The 21427-nt window shown below is 44.0% G+C and overlaps 1 protein-coding gene across 8 annotated transcripts in view; it reads right to left on the bottom strand.

Annotated features, from left to right (window-relative positions):
- KANSL1L (KAT8 regulatory NSL complex subunit 1 like) overlaps nt 1–21357 on the bottom strand; it is a 57541-nt gene extending 36184 nt beyond the window's left edge. For 2 of the 8 annotated variants that reach the window (XM_042874493.1, XM_042874490.1), the window contains exons 1-3: nt 20288–20658; nt 15491–16608; nt 2510–2651 (exon numbers count right to left, since the gene is read on the bottom strand). In XM_042874493.1, coding sequence (XP_042730427.1) covers nt 2510–2651; nt 15491–16608; nt 20288–20317 — 1290 coding nt within the window. In that variant the 5' untranslated portion in view covers nt 20318–20658. Of the gene's footprint in view, nt 1–2509; nt 2652–15490; nt 16609–20287; nt 20659–20683; nt 20711–21305 lie in introns of those variants that run through there. The other 6 variants (XM_042874492.1, XM_042874494.1, XM_042874495.1 and 3 more) reach the window with 6 other exon arrangements.
- Between the last annotated feature and the right edge of the window lie 70 nt (nt 21358–21427).

The following is a 21427-nucleotide window of genomic DNA, read 5'->3' on the forward strand; positions in this document are numbered from 1 at the left end:
TCCTTGCATCTCTAACTTATTCCTCTGTTTCAATTCAAAGCTGACAATAAATATACCCTAAAAGCAAACCCAGGTGCTTAAAAACTTGTATCCAAGCTCAAAACACCCATGGAGATTCTGGATTTCCGTCAGGTCAACATGAGATTTTCCACATTCACTGTTAGGCAGTAGCCCACCATCTGTGCTTTTCAATTTCTGGCAGATGGAAGCAAACGCAGACAGTATCATACTGTAATCTGCAGACCACAGTAGTTACGCTCAAGGAAGTTCAAGGATAGCCTTAATTTTAATGAGCCACAGGACAAAGTAGCCCAATAGCTTTAGAACAAAAGACAGCAAAATAAATAAACAAACCATAAATCACAGGTCAGCATGGAAAGAGGGAAAAAATAACCCACAGCAGTCTGAAACACAAACTCTGATATGAGAGGAAGCACACAGGAAACTCAAAGAGAGAACCCCCCACAGCTATTTCCACTGGAATTTTGTTTTTTTAAAGCTGCAAAATCCCAGTGACAAGCATGGAAAGAAGAAAGCAGAAAAGTAAATTGAAAAACAGTACGAAAAGGAGTAGACAGAAATAGGTACATAAGAAAAGATAAATGAGGAACAGGAAAGGATTAGGAGTCTAACGTTGGCTATAAAGGAATTCTAACACTGGTCACAACCAGTAGGTTTTGGCAACCAACTTCCCCTACTCCCAACTAAATCTTATTGTTTTATTTGGCAGATTTTCTAAATGGATGGACTCAGAGCTCCAGAGCCACTACTTCTATGCATACAAGGATGCAGCAGACACAACAGAGAAGGCCAGGAAACCTGGTAAGTTAACTATCTCCCTTCCTATTGTGTTCTGCTGTTAGAGGAGTGATACTCTGCTTGAGTTATTGTTGACTGGCTATGAATCACATTTTTTCCCACTCAAAACACAAAGAAGACACTTTAAAACTATTAAGCAGCATACAAACTCTAATGATATTGTGTAACTACTCTGTAGCCACTAAATCAAAACAAAGAGCTCTTCTGTCAGTCCACATGACCTTCCATAACTGCTGCACCAGCATGCTATGAACATGTAAACAAAAAAAAAAGGAAGAAAAAAAAAAAAATCAGAGCCAAAGAGTATTTGTCTACCTTCTGTATGGGACACAATGCCAAATACCTAACAGCACAGCTGGTAAAAGGGGCATGAAGTTTGCAAAAAGGAATGTTACTAAGGATCTCCAGCAAGAAGAAGGCTAGGCTCTGAGCCAACGTGCCACCTAATGCGAAGAAAATGCATGACTGAAAGAACGCTCTCTCGTTTCTCTGTTATTTATTTCTCACTGTTCTGCAGCCCTTGGGACCCATGCCATCTTAAAGTCTGATTCTGGGCATATTGGAGTGTGAGCATTTGGTATTCTGGACATTATTACAATGTGGACATTCTCACCGTTCAGCAAAGTACAAAATCTCCTTTTGCCTCTATGGGCAGAAAGGCAGGAAAGACCCTCAAATAGAGGTTCTTCAAATATTTTCTTTCTTAAGGAAAAATTTGACCGTGGAGACAAAGTTGGATATGTGAAGATGGATTTTGAGAGCTATAAATAGAGAGGAAATAATAATCCTTTATGTGATCAGAAGGAAATGCTCTCTAGCACGATTTCCTTTCTTTCTCTTCCTTTCTTCTCTAGCCTGATTTCATGATTTCCCTCCTTTCTCTTCCTTTCCTCCCTCCAAATTTCATGTTCAGTCACATAAAACCTAAAGCACCTCCTGGCTCCTCTCTATCTGGGCTTATCTGACCATAGCATAGATCACACAACTTTTATGTGGCTCATTAATGATGAGTCCAGAAGCCCTACTCTAAAACCTGTTACTATCACACCACTGGAATTATCACAAGTTTTGGCTTCTTGTGTGTGAGACCGACCTGGACAAGCCATTACATTGATAGATAGATAGATTATTAATGTTTCAGGAATGTGACTTTACCACTGTCTAGCCCGTTTGATTTACAAAAGCTAGCACATGAGTTATACACGTTGGAATTTTAGTAATAATTAATCCTTGACCTGTTCAAAGTGCTGTACAAACATTAACCAACTAATCCTTAGAATAAGCATGCACTGTAAATAACAGAAAAAGCCCCCAGACGCCCACGATGCAAAAATGACTAGCCAAACACCCCTCCCAAAAAACAAATCTTCTTCCATAGAGGAAAAAAATAGTGGGATAAATGACATGGCTTGTTCCAGGGCCCTGAAAGTCACTAACAAAGTCCCCAACTACTACAGATAGGAAGGTAAGAGTCCCTGACTCTCAGTCCTGTATTGATGCCTCTAGGGTACAATACTTTTTACCTTTTGATGTCTTTCCTATCAACCTCTGTGTGCAATAGTCTGCTTATATACAAGAATTCCAGGGCGAAACAAACAACAACAATGAGGAATCAAAGAAATAAATATTACAAGAAACACTATTACAAAAAAATAATCAAAAAGCCCATTTATGAGCTAACAGACAATACCTTGGTGGCACGTATCTGCCTGTGAAGGTCAGTTAGTTGTTGGATTTTGTATTCTAGTTCTGAAATCTGGGCTTGAAGCCATGTCCAACGGCTGCCAATTCTAGCTCTGTCTGCAAGCCACTTCCATTCAGAAGTATAGCTGCTGTGAAGACAAAATGCTGGTTAGTCCAAAAATAAAGATAACCACATTTGCACAAGAACATTTTTGACAGCTGCTCTGCCTCGTGGTGCAAGCGTCTCAGTTGCTTTCAGAAGATACCCATCCAGTTTCACATCAGCTGCTTTCTGTAACTGCAGAACTTGCTCAAACCAGTACAATGTTCACAGACCATTCCCAGGCAAGGCTACTTTCCTGTTAACACGTTATAAACCCAAACCTGACAAAACTACTGAATTATATCAGGTTAATACAGTTTACAGATCTGCACAGAATTCCAGTACCCCACCAGCCAGAACTCAAATCTGTCTGCTGTTCCTCCCACAAGCTTCCAGGAATATCGTTTGCTAACAATTGTAATCTAATAAGACATCACCCAGCAGTGACCAGCCAGGTTTCCAGTTACTGCACCAAAAATAAAGACTTAGTTTATTTTATTCAAGTTACTTGATAAACAGAACTGGGTAAGTGTAGTACAGCTAGATCAAAACTCTTACTGCTGCTAACAAACAGGTGGGTGTTGCAACAGAGGACTGACACGACACTAAACTCATCCCTGCTACCAGAAAACTCAAACTACATATTAAAGAAATGAATGGTGTAATGGTACCACTCAATACATCCTTTGAATGGTCAGGTAAATTCAAACAGAGACAACCATTTCAAGAAAATGGCTGGTGTATTTTCCCCATCAAAGCTGTTCAACAGTCTGGCAGAACTAAATGAGTGTGAAAGAACTCCTACTGGAAAAGAAGTGCTTTAAATCCAACATTTTATTGGGATAAACTGCTTGGTCTGAACCGAGCTGCATGACACTACACTGCAAGTTTTACACAGGCTGACTACGTGAGTCCTTCTTCCCCTGCCAATAAAGAACATGGAAGTATCACAAAAGAAACAAAAAAAGACAAACACCAGAATCTAGAAGCAGGTTCTTAAAGGAGCACTGCACATCTTCATGCAGAACTGGGTGCTGACCATCTCAAGAAGGAATTCTGATATTTTCATGGAAAAGGGTACAAAACATTACTCAAAATCTCTGAATGTTCAGTCTCCTTCAGCTGCCGTAAGTAGGAACAGCAGACACAGCCTCTGGTAGATTACATTTAAAATATGTAATTTTCCACCTTTTACTACTAATTGTCTTTCAATTTGTCCCCACATCTTAACCAGAAAATAACTCCACGAAAGCAGGACAATAAGAAGACCAGGTGCAAGAATGTAGATCACACTGATGCTGGATGGAACAGTCTCTGGTAAAGGGTATATTCTAAAACAGACCACAGAGAGGGATATAGATGAGAAGCCAAAAACCCCAACACCTGCCCACACAGCTGGGAAACAAAAAGGAATGAGAAGGACTGCAGGTGGCCGTACGTCACATACATGGTATGAAATCAGAGTGTGTGGGAATCCATACTCAGATAGCCAGCCCACAACAGAACAACCATTCTTCCAACCTGAAGATGAAGAAATCGTATCTGTACATTGTTAAAAAAATCTTCTCCAGAGTTGCATCACGAGTTACTTTTCAAATACGTGTTTACATAGGGTTTTTTTGTCTCCAGCACAATATTAGATCTTGAATTAACTGCATGTGCTGTTAAATACATTATGTAAATGTTTTTCCTGCTTTCTAGCATACTACGTATTTCTTACGGCCTTAAAGTAAAAGTATGTATGTAATTAAACTCTGCTAGTTTAATTGCTCTGTAATAACAATGTCCTTAGGCTCCTCTGGAAGCACGGCTTCCCACCAAACTAAGCACAGACGTTCCCAGACCAGGCTCACACCAAAGGAAGTGATTTCAGCCTCTCTTCCCTGCTTGCACCTCTGCCACCCCATGCCCAGTGTCAGTGCAAAATATTATGGTAACCCAACAAAATTTTTTAATTGATAAGTCTCTAATTCCTATTACTTTGTAAGGTATAGCCCAACATTCACTCAGTAAATAGATGAGACAACAAGTACTTGTGGGACATTGGTGACTGGAAAAAAGGCAACATCACATGCATTTTTGACAAGGGTAAAAAGGATGACTCTGGGAACTATTGACCTGTCAGTCTCACGTCTGTGCCAGGAAAGATCATGGAGCAGATCCTTCTGGAAGGAGCGTCCATTCCAGGGATGGAACACCTCTCCTACAAGGACAGGCTGAGAGCTGGGGCTGTTCAGCACAGAGAAGACAAGGCCTGGAAGCTTTCAAGGCAAGGCTGGATCCCTGGGAAACCTGATCTAGCATTGTTGTCCCTGTTCATTGCAGGGGAGTTGGATGAGATGACCTGTAAAGGTCCCTTCCAACTCTAAGAATTCTGTGATCTTTTTATGAACAGGAGGAGATTACTGAATGCTTTTCACACACTATGATAATGAAGCACTAGCGTCCTTCTTTCACTTTGTAGATTTGGTGGATGGAGAACGCTGTTTTAAGATGGTACCAGTGAACTCATTAATACTGCAGACACAGAGAAGGAAAACAAGCCCACAAAGGTTACAAACATCACAAGGACTTTTAGTGAAGGAGGAAGTCAGGCAGGAGCTACAGTAGAACAGCTAGGATTGAGACAAGAAAAAAAGGGGCTGTCCCATTTCCTGCATGCAGAGCATCTCAACTTGGTTTGTATGCCTTTGACATCATACATCCCTCACAGGAATTCTGAATTCTGCCAGCAGTTCAATACATGCATCACATTTCCAAAAGCTTCTAAGGTCAGTGCCGGAGTACTGTGAAGTATTTATCTGCGTATAAATGTCCTGCTCTTGGGATGACTCTGGATCTGGAGGTGATCTCCTGCATTCCTTCAGGGCCACGAGAATAGGAAGAAACAGGGTAATACTCATTTTGCAGAAATAAAGCATCTCATGTGAATTTCCCTAGAAAAACAAGCTGGAATTGAATCAGAGGTATCATCTGTGGCTGGCATTTCTGCTGTTTTGGTTGAACTGCAGGAGGTCAATCCTGCCCAACTTGCAACACAAGAAGGACACGCAGTAGAACAAATCACGGAGAGAACAGGCACAAATGCAGAAAGACAAACTATGATCAAAAATGTAACTCTGAAGTTGTAATGCACCACCCCAGTGAGATTGAACAGGCAACTGATGAGCACTAAGCAACACTATCAGTAGAACTGAAAAAAATTGTTAGTTGTAATCTATAGACAGAATATATGGAGACATCTATAATCTACAGACAGAATATCCATGCTATGAATCCTTCCTCTCAGCTCCTTACAAACCTCAACTCTCCTCCCTTTCTCCCAAAAAAAAAGGAATGAGAGACAAGAACAGATGATGTGTTTGCATAAGCAGACCAACACTGCACAAAAGCAATAGGACTTTGAGAAGTGTTTTGTTCTACCAGAGCCTCCATGAAGATGAAGGTGAGATTTGTTTTCCAGCAGCGAAGATCAGTCTGTCACAAAGAACAAACCTGGGCAACCTGAGTGCAAAGAGGACATAGCCAGAACAACACTGCTGTGCTGGGCACACACTGCTGTTTGGGTATCGCATGGTTTTGGGTTTGGTTGGTTTTTTTTTGGTTATTTACAGGGAAGAAAAAGGGGAGGAATTTAAATCTCTTAGATGTGTTTTATTTTTATAAGCAAACAAAATAAGGAGCCTGAGTAACAGCTCATAACTAATGAAAGGTAACATAGTGATGTCTCAAATGCACAAAAACCCATAGAGTCCGGGATTGATAGTTAAGTTCCACATGTATGTTACATCCTGAGAATTAACATGAAATGGAGCCTGCTAGCCTCGTGCTTTTGAGTGAGAACATACAACGTGCCCCTGCCATGACATGCCTGCAGGGACAATGACAGGATGCTTCCTACCGAACAGGAAAGGAGGATGCTTGCAGCAGACCCACACCATGACTCCAGAACTTGCCAACCCACAGTACAGTCTCCTTCCTAAAGCTTTGCTCCAAAGAAAATCAGAATTTTCAAGTTACAACGTTCTTTGACAAGGACAAGATAGGGAGCAAGGCATTCACATTGCGTGAGTGGGAGTAACTCCAACTCAAAAATTCTTCATTAAACATAAGAATGGCAGCTGCTCCTGACACTTGTATTTCCACTTGTGCTTTCTATCATGCCATGCCCCCTTCAATTTATTCCCACGTTGTTCTGGTATCAAGTTTGCAGGTGATTTAGTCCCAGAGCAATGCAGTGATCCTGACTGCAGCCATGCCTGCTGCTTCTCCTCTAGTGGCAACTCCCGTGCTACCAGACACTCAATGCCAATCATGTGACACTGACGTATATGGGAGAAAGGATCAGCTCATCAACTGCAGATTAATTATCCTCAGGATAAACAGCTCATCACCTTCCTTGGAGGGAGTCAATGAAAACAACAGTAGAAGTTCATCACTTTGATGAAAGACTCGAGTCTGGAAATTGAAAAACAAACCATCAAAATATTCTCCTGATCCTTAAATCCTATCCAGACATCGTGTGACTCATGATGAAATACATGAGACACAACACACACTGGAAATAATCATACATCTCCTGACTCTCCTGGGACAGCTCACTCAATTGTACAAAACCCCCAAACATTTCATGTTCCCCACATGGCACAGTCTGACCAGAGCTCAGCAGCACTCTGGTGCTTTGCGTGTCCAACTATGGAACGACCTGCACAAGCTTTCTCAAGGTCTAATTCTTCCAGCACGCCTACTTCATGTTTATTTTCAGAGAGAACTAACTTCAGTTGCTGTTGAAGTATTAACTCCCCTCGACCAGTTCACTGCTAAACCTGTAATAACCACATAACTGAAAAAGCAGCAAGTGCTGCTTCATGAACAACATCTCTTCCACGCATTCCAGAGTGTAAACAAGACTCAAACAAATGGCAACAAATAGAATCCTCTGGTATCACAGCCAAGCAGTGCTACACAACAGAACACTGCTCACCCTGACAGTTCAAAGTATGCCTCCGCTCAGATCGCATGGGAGCAGTCACTGCAGACTGAGTGTGGAGAGCAATACCCAACTGTTTTGTGAGAGCTGGCACCAAACCAGGCCAGAAAGTCATTGAGGAGGCTCTCTGGTACTCAAGAGTTACACCAAAATCTCTGCCAACGCCTGCTATCGGGTCATTCAGGCTTGTTATCTTCTTCGGTGTTCATCGGGAGTTTTACCTGGCAGATTTTCCCCTGAAACACTACACGGCTTCAGAGCAGATGGGCGGCAGCCCTCCCTGTCTACAGACATCAGCAACTGCTTATCGTAACGCCTGGCACCCACACCTGGTCCCACCATCCCTGACATGCCGCTGCCATTTAATACTTTCAGAACCGCACCCAATGACATGTGTTGGTACTAATTCATAACACGTATCTTGCCTCCCCTAACTGGAAACCTTCATCCAGGTGAAGTCAAACGAATCATCAGGCCCCAGGATTTCAAGCAATAATTCCTAAAGTTATCAGTCACAATCAGCTGTAGAAGATAACTGAAAATATAAAGAACGGAAAATTTCTCTGCGTGAACACAGTAGAAGACATTTAATAAGAATTTGACACTGAAGCTCTGTATGCTCCCCCATCTGACAAATTACATCTTCCGATCTGAGGAGATGCCATGGCCACTATTTGGCAGCTACGGGGCTCCTGCACCCAATCATTACTGTAGGTTTTACAATAGAGACAATGCAGTTGTTACACTTGCACTGAATTGTTCGTCCAGGGCTCAGCAAAGGCAACAAATTCAGCGTGGTAAAGCACTGCTGTCTGAGCTCCAGCAGTTCATAGCAGTTCTGGTAGGTGTTTTTCCTCTTCAGTTCTGTTTATGCCATTCTTAACAGATGTTAATGATAAAAGGCCAACCTGGCTGGTGGAGGCGCAGTCAGTTAGAATATTAACTGCTCAAAAAGAAAAACCCGCAAAAAGAAAACAATCAGCACCCTTTCACCTTTTAACAGTAATAAAAACCCCTGCAGAATGCAAATCTGCAAATGTTACTTGCTCAAAACATTTTAAAATGTTTGTCAGTTTCCATCAGCTGCCCAGGCACTTCAGCTTCCTTCACATAATTTCACTCAAAGCAACACGAAGCAGAGCAGCAGGCAGCGCTAACGTGCAAAGGCAATAAAAAATAAAAACAAACCAGCTCAGGAATATCAGGGCTGCCTGGAAACAGGTTTTCTTGCCTTTGAAATGGCACATCAATAGACTAACAACAAAACGCTGGGAACATGAGCCTAGAAATCCCCTGTAAGCATTACACAACTGCCCTTGAAAAAGACAGCTCAAGAAAGCAACGCTATGTTTGCATCCCACGACCAACATAAAGTAAGACAGAGCTTACAATATAAGCCTTTAAAGATACGTGCAGTGGAACGTTACAGCATACAAGCAGTGCTGTCAGTGCTGCCCTGCCACCCCTGAAGCTGGGCCCCAGACTTGCACCTACACTCTCAGGAAGAAGTAGGCAGGAGCTGCGTGCCCGTAGCACCAACTCTGGTTTGTAAGTGTGTGCAGTACCAAGGACTGCAGGGACAAGGGGCCAACAGCCATAAATGTGTGGGTGAACAGGACAGCCTTCCCGGTTTGGGTGTTTGGTAGAAGCCTGGCATGGAGTTCTGCTGAATTCCATTGTTACCCTGCCCACCCTCTGGCTGAGAGGAGGAGGAGGTTACAAAGCATCCATCTCCATACATGCTTGCATTTATACTTCTTTCAACAGCAGATGCAATAATTAGAAGTTTGTTAATTGGAACTATATTAATTTTAATTTGTAGCACAGTACTCTCTTGCCCACAGCAGGTAGCTAAACTGTTTGGTTGAAAATAATTCACAGTTATTTCAGTTCTAATTAAAAAAGAAAAAAAAAAAAAAAAGAAGACAGGTCAGTATGTTTAAATCTGATATCTTAAGTTACATTCCTCACCCATATTTAGCAGTATGAATGAAAGCCCATTACAGGAGAGCATTCCTATTTTGGGAAGCCCTTAAGCACACTTTTTATTTCATGTGAAAAGGAAAGCACTTAAATGATTTCCTGTCTCAAGGCCCATGTATGCAGACTTTCAAGGGATCCGGTTGCGTGCCTTTGAAGTAGATTCTTAAGGAATCAGTTACCTGCAAAACACAATCATAACGCCCTCACTTTTCAAGATGTTACACACACGCTTTCTTGTTGATTGTAAACAAATCTTTCCATGAAAACACATTTCACAGCTTAGCAGAAGGATAAAAGCTGGCTGTAAAACCCAGCTTAAAGAGCAGATCTCATCAGGCACCAAGTGCTTCGGCATCTACCATGTCATTAAGTGTGTGAGCTTATCATGTATATACATGTGTCTAATTATTAGAGTCTCTATTCTACTATGCTGTGTTGACAGTGCATTAAACTGTCATTTGGAAGAATACCGCCAAGTTTTTATTTCATATGCATTCAACACTTATTTAATTCAGAAGCTCTGCCATTCCCAGCTCTGAGGCTCTCTTGCACGTTACAACTTGTCCAACTTGCTGCCTTTCCTCACAACCTTCCAGTTGGCTTTCAGCAGCTGCAGAAATACTGATGTAATTACAGGTTAGAAATCAGGATCCTCATTCACAACAGCGTTGCTCTGGTATTGCAAGAAGGAAGTCTTGCTCAAAACCAAGTCCTTGTTGCTGTGTATCAGATATCTACAGAGAAAACAGTACATGCACTGTGACCCTAAAGAAGCTGTCGATCTCCCTTACAGAAATCCCATCAAGTGAGGTCGAATATATTCTGAAATAACACCCGCATCCCTCGAATGAAAACAGAAGGTAACGTAGAGCAAGCCTTTCTATGATTCCCTGCACACAATTCTCCTCCCACATGCAGTGACGGGAGCCAAGAATCCAGGGAATGGAATTCACGAAAAATCAATGCCTAAAACTTGTTAAAATCAGCACCTGTGAATTCACACGTCTTTAAAGGTCGTCACACTAATCTTTTATGCAAATAAGACATTTCTCTTACTCATATAACAAAAAGGTCTTAAAAACTAGAAACAGTTAGGGTTTTGTGGCTAAGAGAAATGGAGAACAGCACTGCTGGCAGACTCTCTTCCTCCCTTTCTCAAAACCTGAATTCGGTTCTCTTATCAGCTTTGAAATGAAATTACAGCTCAGAGTGGAAAATTAGGACTTCTTGCAAAAACGAACAGTTTCTCCTCATAATGTGACTGAAAGATGGGCAAAAAGCCCCAGCCCCCAAGCAGTGCCTTCTGTTGTGAGGCCTGCAGAACTGCACTGACATTGCTCAATTAGCCATGGGAAAAACTGCTAGGAAAACTGGAAAATAATCTAGAACAAACAGATCCGAACTGCAGATACTAGTCATAATATTTTCTTCCTTCTTCTATTCTCTCCGCCTTATTGCTCCCCTCCCTGCCAAGTATTTATACTAAAAGCAGATTTCTAATCTTTCTCTTCCCAACTAGAAATCTAAGGGAGAAAAAAAAGACTAAGTCTTGGTTTTGCTTCTTTTTTTTTTCCCTTCATATCTCTTCACATTCATTATAAAAGATTCCAGGCACAATAAAGCCCACGGGCATGGAAAAATACAGCAGAGCTTCAAATACTACTTCATCAGGCACGAGGTTGCTGGAAGATAATCAGTAAAATGTGTCTTTCAAAATTCAGAGGAAAAGCATGAAAATATTTCTGAAGGAAAAAATCCCACCAAGTGATGCAAAAGGGTTTCATTCAGATGGGGGAAGGAGGATTGGAGAAACAGGGCCCAGGACTTCTCGCAAGTAGGCAGATAGATAGCAACTTGTTTTGCACACAAGTTCTGTTGTAAGAAGCCTTTCTCTCTAATCAATTAGGTACAGACGTTGCTATTTGATGAAGTGAGCAGCTGTGTCTTTAAAGAAAGCTAGTGATAGATCTTCTGATTTTGGAAGATCACTCAGTGCATTTGGAAGGAAAAAAAAAGCAACAGTCAGTACTGTGAAAGTGTAAAAGTTTCCCAAATAACCACATCTGGCTTTTTTGTGGTATGTTGTGAACAGTCAGAACCTCTAGGCACATCAGGAACGCACAGGAAATACAATAAGGATGCACGGCTGCCCCAGAAAGAAATGTTACCTAGCTCCCTGAGCAGAGGTGTGCTGTTGAAAATACTTGAAGTTGACATCCCCCCAAAGTCATCCCATTTGACATGATTTCTACAGGTAATCTTTCATCTTCGTGAACCTCAAAGGAAGATCGAGCAGTTCCAACTGGAATGCAGTGTTGTCTGCACTGCGCTTCAGGTGGTGGATGTGGGCTGTGAATTCCCAAGGGAACTGCTGACACCCAGCTCTGTGACATCTCAGTGGGTCCTGCATTCACTTTGGTACTTTGGTTATCATACCTGACACAGAGACAGTGACTGGCACCTGAGTTCTGTCTTAATTAAAGCAGGAAGAAGTACCACCATATCCTCAACATAGCATCTCGAGGGACTTCTCACCCCCGAGGAAGGAATGGTACAAGAAAATACTAGAGAATGCTTATGAAAGTTTGCTACACTGCCAAAGAAACCTTTCACAAAAGCTGTGATGAGCTGAAGACATTGCTGAGCTGTACACCAGAAGCAAGATGTCAGGACTCCTGCAATGAGCCAACCATCCCTTCACGCTTCTCCTTGACAAATACTCAAAGAACAAATGTGTTTTGATTAAGAAATGGAACAGGGCTTTCCGATTACTCTAGAAATCGGAGCACAGTGACTCGCCAACTAAAACAGCTCTCTGCCCATGAGCACACTGAAGATCCCTAGTCTGAGGACAGCACCTGTGTAATGCACAGGGGATGAACAATGGTGTATCCTGTAACAGCTATTTGCAACTGAACAACATGGGTACTGAAATAGATGGATAAAGAGAATCTGACTTGAGTCACAGAGCATTGAGATACAGCTCAGAAGAGCTTATGTCAACACTCACCGGACAAAACTCTTTCCAGGATAATGGGAATGAATGTGTTCAAAGAGCTAAAAGTAGCTCCAGATTTTTTTCTTATCGTGAAAAACTGGGGCTGGAATCAGATCTTCCCCCTCCTGTAATGGAAGCAGGCTGGGCTCAGATAAACCTATGAATGGGAAGCTCCTCCCCCCTTGCACACTGGGTTGATGTAGCAAGCTACGAAGGATGCAGCTAAGGCCAGCCACTTGCACGTTCATTTCCTCGAGTTAAGTGCAATCCATATTTTGTGATACAGGTAGAACCCAGAGATTTTCCCCATTCACAGTGCATTAGTAGAGCCTTTTAACATCTAGAATATTACGGGAGGAGGAGTGCTTCCACAACAGTGAAAGTCTTCACTATGAGAAATAACAGTGCAAGGCGAGGAAATGAGCATTCTCTCACCATATAATCACATTATTTCTGGAAAGCACTGAGAACCAATTCCCTGGGAGAGAAAAGCATTTCAAAGCAACATAAATCCACTTAGCAAAAATAAAAATGGAAGCTAACTTTGTTTTGTTTTCTTGTCCAGCTGAAAGGCAATCGAGAGAATCTTAAAGTGGTAACGCAGAAATAAAAGCAGATCTCAGCAGCCGCCCAGCTGAACAACTGACAGACCTTTGCCACCCAAAGGAAGTGCAGTCTCTAGCCACTGAGACAAATCTTTCGGAAGGTGGAGAACAAAGAAAGCCATCCCAAGAATAAGACAGTGATAAATTCAGATGAGAGATAGCCCATCCCCAGTGCAGTGTTAATTCAGGCACTGACTCAACCTATGCACACAGACTAAAGTCTCCAGCTTAAATTAGGTGGTGCTTTAACTCTGCACTCGCTGGTCCAGCAGCACAGTTCAAATGCAGTGACTTTCATGCTGGCAAGGCAGCAAAGCCTCTGCTAACACACACTACCAACAAGCCATTGCTGCTGCTTGACTGCTTTTAACCATAAGAACATAAAAAAGAAGGGGGGAAAAAAGAAAGGAGTTTGCACTGAGTAAGAGACACCTAGCAGGTCTCCTGCCTCCTAGCAGCAGCCAAGGTAACAGTCTTGCAACGGGGCAACACAGAGCTAAGTTTCTCCAGAATATTCCCCCGCCTTCCAGGCAGCCTGGGGATTTCCCAAGCCAAAGGTGGTGCTGTGTCCTTAATAATGCTCTGTGGACTTCTCTGTTAGCACAACAAAACAAACTGAATAACCCCTACGTGGAAAGATAACTTCACTAATTTGAAGGCTATAAGAAGAAATAAAGCTGAAGGACTGGCAGTATGAGAAACTGGACTGTCCCTTGCGAGAGGAAAAGAGACAACCCTCACACTGAACTTCAATCCAAGTTTATTATCAGCTACCCTCAGAGAATCAGAATTTCACACCAGTTTTCCCTGCTCAGTTGATGTAATAACAAGATAAGAATCCTGGAGGGAAAGGTATTACTCAGAAGTTCAAACGTATCAGCCAGGAGAGGAATGTTCCATCTCCAACACTGTTAAGAGCTGGAGATGCTGGTTCTTCATTAGAATATTTCAAAAGGAGAAGAGTATTTTTGCAGACTAAAATATTTGAGTTGATGGTAACAGCTGGCAACACATAACGCTCTGGGCTGGTCTCTGATGTGGTGTTTACCATTCTGACAATATGCAAAAGAAAATGAAAAACTCTTCTCCTGTTTTCCAGCTCTACAGAGTTCAACCAACTGCAGCAGTGATTTGACAGAACTACGTTGCACTCAAGCTTTCATAACAGAAGCTGTAAACACACAACACGGCACAGCTGTTTGATGGAAGATGAGGCTTCCTTGACTTGTTCTGAACACTGTGCTGTTGAAGAAAGAGACTACAATTTGTGTTTGGTTTTCTTTTAATATTTATTTTTCCATCAATACTAGTGTCACTCGGTGCTTTTCAGAAAGTCCCCGAAAGCAGGGACTGTATTAGGAGATGAGGAAAACAAAAGCAGTCTTGACTTCAAGCACTAGAGATGCTGCTGCTATAAAGTCATCTTTACAGACCTTCGGAGGTGCTCCTCCTCCTCTTCACCTGCCCGAAAGGGAAAGAAGCTGTGCTTTCAATGCTTTCTACAATTTCTCAACAGGAGATACTGTGTTGACAGCATAGTCAAATAAGAAATAACAAAATAAGAGGCTGTATTTCCATCACCATTCCTGGGACAATTTTACGGCTCACTCGTCTTACCCATGGCCGATTCACAAAGCTATGATAATGTGTATTGACAGGTTCTCTGACAATGTAAGAGACACACAGAACTGCAGTATTAGCTAATTGTATTAGCTTTGCTCTGGTACTTCTTGAAAAAGATACCAGAAACAACAGAAACGATCCCTCAAATTTCAAAACAACAAAGAACAATTCATCAAGTAAATCAGCATTTAAAAATTATAGTTCAAAGTAGAAGACTTTTTCAATATACATCCCTCAAATACAGCTTGGCATCTGCACTGATGCTTATACTTAATCACCTAATAATGGATTTCAAGACTGTAACATTGACTATCTCTCCATAATTTAGTTTGATACTAGCCACAAGCATCATTTACTGCACTGCTATCACTACCTATTGTGATTTACAGCATAATCCAAGTATTGAATAATTAGCAGTGTTAACGTGATGCACACTTGATTCAGCACAGTACAACATCCCGCTCTCTGCAGTAACATAACTGCTGCTTAAGCCCCGTACAGTTAAAAGTTCTTACTTTCTGCGTGGATCCTGCCAAGCCTAGCTCACATAGGCAGTCCTGCTGATTTCAGGAGGACTACCTACAGAGCGAGGTTACTTAGACAAGAAGGAATTTGCAGGTCTACACCCCTCCAGCTTGATTTATAAGCATGAAGCACATGAGTCTAAGCAGGAATTTAACACTTACGCTTCCACAGCTGTTCTTACAGTCTGTTCATCATAGTCTTCATCTGAGCTGCTACACGTTGCATCGGAGTCCAGATCCTTTTCCACACGAGACAGCAGCCCTCCAGCAGAAAGCGCAAAGCCCCGGATTTCCCCCGGTGCAACACAAACTCCATTCTGTACATCCGCACTCGAACTACTTTCCAAAGTAGCTGCAGTGTTTTCTGGCCAACCTTCCGCACACCTGAGGGAGCTACTGCTCGAAAACCTGCCTGGCTTGTGTAAAACCTTCATTCTTTGAAGCTGATGTTTTACGAAGCACTTCAGCTGCTGATCACAGTGTTTGATAACATGCTTTGCCAGGAGCATTTGTAAACGTTTCTGAGTTCTTTTGGCGCGGCTGATCTCCATTTGTTGCTTAGTGACACACTGGAGTAAGCGAGCATACATCTCCTCCCGGGTGCAGCTCAAAATCCCTTCTGAAGGCCCGTGAAGAATTTGGTGTAATAAATCCCCTTTTATTGTTTCAGCGCAGACTCCCAAAGCCCTACCCAAAAAACCATTCTTCTTGTACCACTTATCATTTAAGAGCCGCATTTCTTCTGCGTTGCCGGATTCAGTTACATTTGAATCCAAAAGTCTTTGCGTTTCTGCCAAATTTGGAGATGTGGTCTCAGAAAAAGCTTCCCCTTTGACCTGTTCCTCAGGTCCTGAATGACTGATCTGACCAAACGATGCGTCGGTGCCATTATGCAATGCATTTCTCATCCTGGAGCAGTCAGGCTCTCCCGATTTCATTTGCTTACCGGTTTTGCTGCTAAACGCAGAATTCGTACTCATTAACAAGACAGACTGATAGTGCTTGGAGGATGGTGGGGAAGCGAAATGCTGCACACTGAAGATATTATTCCTGAGGCTGGGCTCAGCAGTGGGGAACCCCAGGACTGAGCAAGTAATCCGTGCGATGGAGTCCTCTTTTATCTTCTCTTCCACCGCTCTGGAATTTTCCATGCACAAAGTTGTATCAGACTCCATAGCTCTAGAGGACAAAGAAGGTGACAAGTGGATACCATGACCTTTTGTTGCTGCCTCTCTGAGGGCTGGTGTCATTATAGCTACTGTAGGCAGTTTACAGCAAACCTGAAAACAACATGGGCCATGTCAATTTTCTCATTTTCATGACGTGATACAAATACAACAACTCTGTCAGGTATTTCATTCTTTCAGCATTTAAACATTAATCAAAGACATCATATAAAAGGACATGATCTAAAGACTACAGACAGATTACACAACTCCAAAGCAACTAAGAATGCTAGTCTTTCTTTAATACATACAGAAGTTGTTCCATGTGCAATGAAAGCATTCACCTCTCAGAGGAGTAAGTGTTCAGAACTCCTTGCATTTCTGATCCTATCAGAAAGGATAAGTTGAGGGAACAGGGCTTTTTTAGCTTGAAGAGAAGGCTCCGGGGAGACCTCATTGTGGCCTTCCAATACTTGAAGGGAACGTACAAACAAGAGGGGGAATGGCTGTTTATGAGAGTGGATAGTGATAGGACAAGGGGGAATAGTCTTCAACTGAGACAGGGGAGGTTTAGGTTGGATATGAGGAGGAAGTTTTTCACTCAGACGGTCATGAGGCACTGGCACAGGTTGCCCAAGGAGGCTGTGGATGCCCCATCCCTGGAGGCATTCAAGGCCAGGCTGGATGTGGCTCTGGGCAGCCTGGTCTGCTGGTTGGCAGCCCTGCACACAGCAGGGGGTTGGAACCAGATGAGCATCGTGGTCCTTTTCAACCCAGACCATTCTATGATTCTACGATCACTCTCAGAAACAGCATTCAAAACTGTCATCTAACCTTGCCTCACTAAAAACAAGACCAGAAGCTCTCTGACTAGAAGGACACATTTTCAAGTATGGGTGCATGTGTGCACAGATACACACACATAATGACACACTTTACACTTTTCTATCCCAGAACTATGGTGAGATTTTGTTATAATGTGCATTTCACTTAATAGTAGTAGACTCGCAAAAAACACAAACTACTCATCAAGTCTATTGCTTTAAAAACTAAACTCCGAGTTTTTCCACTGTCCTTCTCAAGTCTTCAGTTTCTTTAATCTACACAGCAACTGTCTATCTCAGTAATTTCCAACACAGACCCCATATAGGGTCCGTGTTTCCAAGACGTCTCTGTGTGGAACTGAAGCAACCTCCCTGTGCAAAAGTTTGTGACTACAGCCTTTACACTGAAGGTGCAAACATCAAAGGCTGACATAGCGAGCTGAGAAGTACCAGTCTGAATACTTTCTCCTTAACCCTCAGACCACTACAAAAAATCAAGAACCACAAATCTGCTTCTGCTTTAGCACTCTCTGTGAAGTGTACTCAGCTTTCTGTGCTCTCTGTATACATCACCTGTTAGGTTCTCATCTCTGCACAGTGCCTACCCAGCATCACAGGGTCCGAACTCAGCAGTCCTCATGGCAATCCTGAACAACAGAACTAAAAACCTGAGGATTTTCACTTTCATCCTACATAGCAGAGAGACCCAGTGCTTTAAGAATGACAGACTGTCACTCCGGAAAACCAGGACATGTCCATGCATGGGACCAATGCTCCCCAAGCAAACGAGAAGTTACACCGGATACACTTATTTCACACCTATAAAAGGTAGAGGCTATTCAGCACAATATAACATTCCCTTTGAGGACTCCATCCCTTTTTGGAACAGCCTGAAATTTCCTAAAACAAAACAAATGCCATTAGCAAATCATCCTAAGTTTCTCTAGGACCTTTTTCCTCCCCTCTTTTCTGGGAAAGATGGAGAGAAAAGGAAAAATCAAAGTACCTTCAAATTAAACCCCTACCATTAAACTAAAGAGCACCAGTCAAGCCACCTGACAAGAGGCTTTATGCTACAGTACAGCTAAAAAGTAAAGAAAAATGCTTCCAAAGAGAAAAATCTCGCAGCTAACCCCTCATCCAGTAACTTGCTAACTTCACACAGTGGCTGTGCCCCAAGGAAGCCATGTGAGACGCTTCAGGTGTGTCCCTCTCATCTCAGTGACGTCAAAAAGACTTCACAAAGTATGAACTGCAAAAAAAAAACCCACAAAAAATAAACAAAACAAAAAAACAACCATGGTAGAGTGCAGTGCTTGGCTCCACAGAAATGGTACAATTTTTATGCTGACGCACTTTATTTCATTTTGGCAGAAAGCAGCAAAAATAATTTCACTCCACCCTTTTTGGAAGTGTGTTTCCAAAGCCAGACCTGTTATCTTATGGGGAAAAAAAAAAAGAAAAAAAGCAAGGGTATGGATGACAAGTAGCTTTGGTCTTTAGGAAAAGCTTGTGTTTTCATTCTGGAAGACTTCTTTTCTGACACAGGTGAACTATTTCAAGGATTTCTTGCTGTTCTGATTTTGAAACTGGCAAATGTTTTGCTTTTCATCTGTGTTATACATATTTCACTTGGAAGACTAAGAAGTACAGTAAAAAGAAAAGCTGACGTAAAATAGGAACCAGGCAATAGGAAACAAGCACCAGACACGCACAGGATAGCGACTGATGTTCAAAGTGCCTTTATGCTTATCCTCCCTAATGCCTTAATTACCCAGCAGGATATAGCCTGGGATTGCAGTTTGCCCCAACCCACACCCTGCTGCCTTCTCTCACCACTAAACATAACTTCCAGCCCCTAATCCTGCAGCTACCCTTGCTTTTCTACTGCTGCTCTGCTTATTTCTATCTCCATGTGGCATGTTGCAGCTCTAACCTTCTCTACCCATCACTAGGACCTGTCTAAATCTAGCGCCTTCATGCAGGCGATCAGGAACACTCTAGCAAGAAGCACGACTGGTAGTCCTTCCCCAGTCTGCAGACTGATGATTTTGTTCATAGTCCTCTTGCTTTCTGACTCTCTCCCCTCTTCACACCACCACCACTTTGGCTATGCAGTGCTGCAGACAATTTTGGGGGGGATTTCTGCTTGGGAGGAGAGTTCGTTTGACTTGTGGCTGCTCTTTTTCTTTTTCTACAACCATTTGTTTGAGGGTTTGCAAAGGCTGCTCCATACCAGCCTTCGTCATTGTAAATGAAGATGATTTTTGTCATCCCAAATACCTGAAAGGTCCTTAATGAGACACCTGGACACCAAGGAGAGATTCTTTTCTTTTTGCATCCAAATCCAAGGGCCTACTCTGCCTGCAAACGCATTTCAGATGAACATAACCAAGCTGTGTTTCAGATATATGAACTTCCAACGTTTATTCCTTCTCTAGTAAGCATTTCAAAAAGCAAAATAACCAGGAGCAGACAGCCTCTGCTGAAACACCCAAAACTGAGTTCCAGGAATGTACAAAAGTACTGTGTTTCATGCCGATGAGGGCTGATTTAAAATCCCTTACAGGGCACCTGCAGCAGACCTGGTTTCCCCCAGCACAGCGCCGTTCGTCCTGTGAGCCCCAGCTCCTCTCAGCCAGCCCCTGATTATCACCGGACAAAAATAAAGCGCTGCTCTGGCAGACTGGCACTGCCTCAGCTGGCTGGGGCCACGGAGCTGGGTTTGGGCAGCTCCTTTGAGCTGCGTCCCACAGGAGGCAGCCACACGGGGATAACTTTACCCAGCTCTCCCCAAAGTTACGGGATTGTAATGATTTCTGAGAAGAGAGATAAGAGCTCAATAGCACAGCCTGCGTTTGCTGATGGAGCAGTTGGCAGCCACGGCCACAAAGGAGATACGGGTCCCACCGGGCACGTCCTGGTTAGAAGCATGAAAGAAAAAGGGAAGAAATCCATATTTAGCACACCTGGGACTGCTCTTCCAGAGAAGAAATCATCTCAGCAGGCAGCCTTTGTTTTCAGTTCAAACGCAGCCCAGTTGCTCACGAGGAGCATTTAAGCGTTTCAGCATTTGGTTCTATTAATAGACTGGAAAAAAAAAAACAAACCACCAAACCCAAGCACAACAGGATTACGTGGGACGTCTCAGCTTCCAGCAGCACACAGGACCGCACAGCCCCGGGGGATCCCTCAGTTTAAGACCACCCAAACAGCTCCGATCATTAAAAACCAAAAAACAACATCAAAAGGGACACACTCGTTAGCATTCATTTATGACAACTCCACATGGAGCCGTTTTTTCTCCCCCGGTAGAGAAGGACACGTCACTGCCAAGCTCGCTACCTGACCTCACGCCTTCGTACCTCGGCGTCCCACGACGCGCAGCTGACAGGCAGTGACAGCGCAGCGCAACGCAGCGCCCCTCGCTCAGCGCCGCTCAGGAAACCGCGCGCTGCCGAACGCAGCCGGCTTCCACGGAGCGGCCCGGCGTTCTACCCGGCCGGGAGCGCGGAGAGCAGCGAGGAAGCGCTCGCCCCCCGACAGGCGACGGGGCTTCCGTCACGGTATTTACACTTTTTCACTGAGGATCGCCTCCTTCGCTCCTTGCCGCTGACGACGAGCCAGAGTCTCGGCCACCGCCCGAGGCGGCTGAAAACTCCCGCTCCGGGCCGCGCGGGAGGCGGAGCGATGCGGGCACCGCCCCCGAGGCGCCGGGCCGAGGGCTGAGGGCGGCGACGCTGCCCCTCCCGCGCGGCCCCGCCCCCCGCGCCCACGGACCGTTACCCCCCCGCGCCGCCCCGCCCCCACACGCTCTCCTCCTCACGCATGCGCGCCCGCGCCCGCCGGCGCCACCGCCGCGGGAACTAACCGCCGCCCGGCCGCGGCTTCTCCCCCGTCCCCGCGCCTCGGCGCCGCGTTCTCCGCCGCCGGCCGCCCCCCCCACGCCCCGTCCCGTCCCCTGCCCCCGCCGCGCCCCGCGCTTGCCTCCGCCCGGCGGCTTCTCCGCAGCGGCGCCGCCTCCCCCAGCCCCGCGCGGCGCGGCGCCCGGCGCGGCTCCCACTGCCGCGGTTGAACAGTCCGCGCCCAGCTAAAGCGCGGCGCGTCCC

The sequence above is a fragment of the Lagopus leucura genome, unplaced genomic scaffold (assembly GCF_019238085.1).
Source record: "Lagopus leucura isolate 7727_CA_CO unplaced genomic scaffold, USGS_WTPT01 Super-Scaffold_100012, whole genome shotgun sequence".
Classification (NCBI taxonomy): domain Eukaryota; kingdom Metazoa; phylum Chordata; class Aves; order Galliformes; family Phasianidae; genus Lagopus; species Lagopus leucura.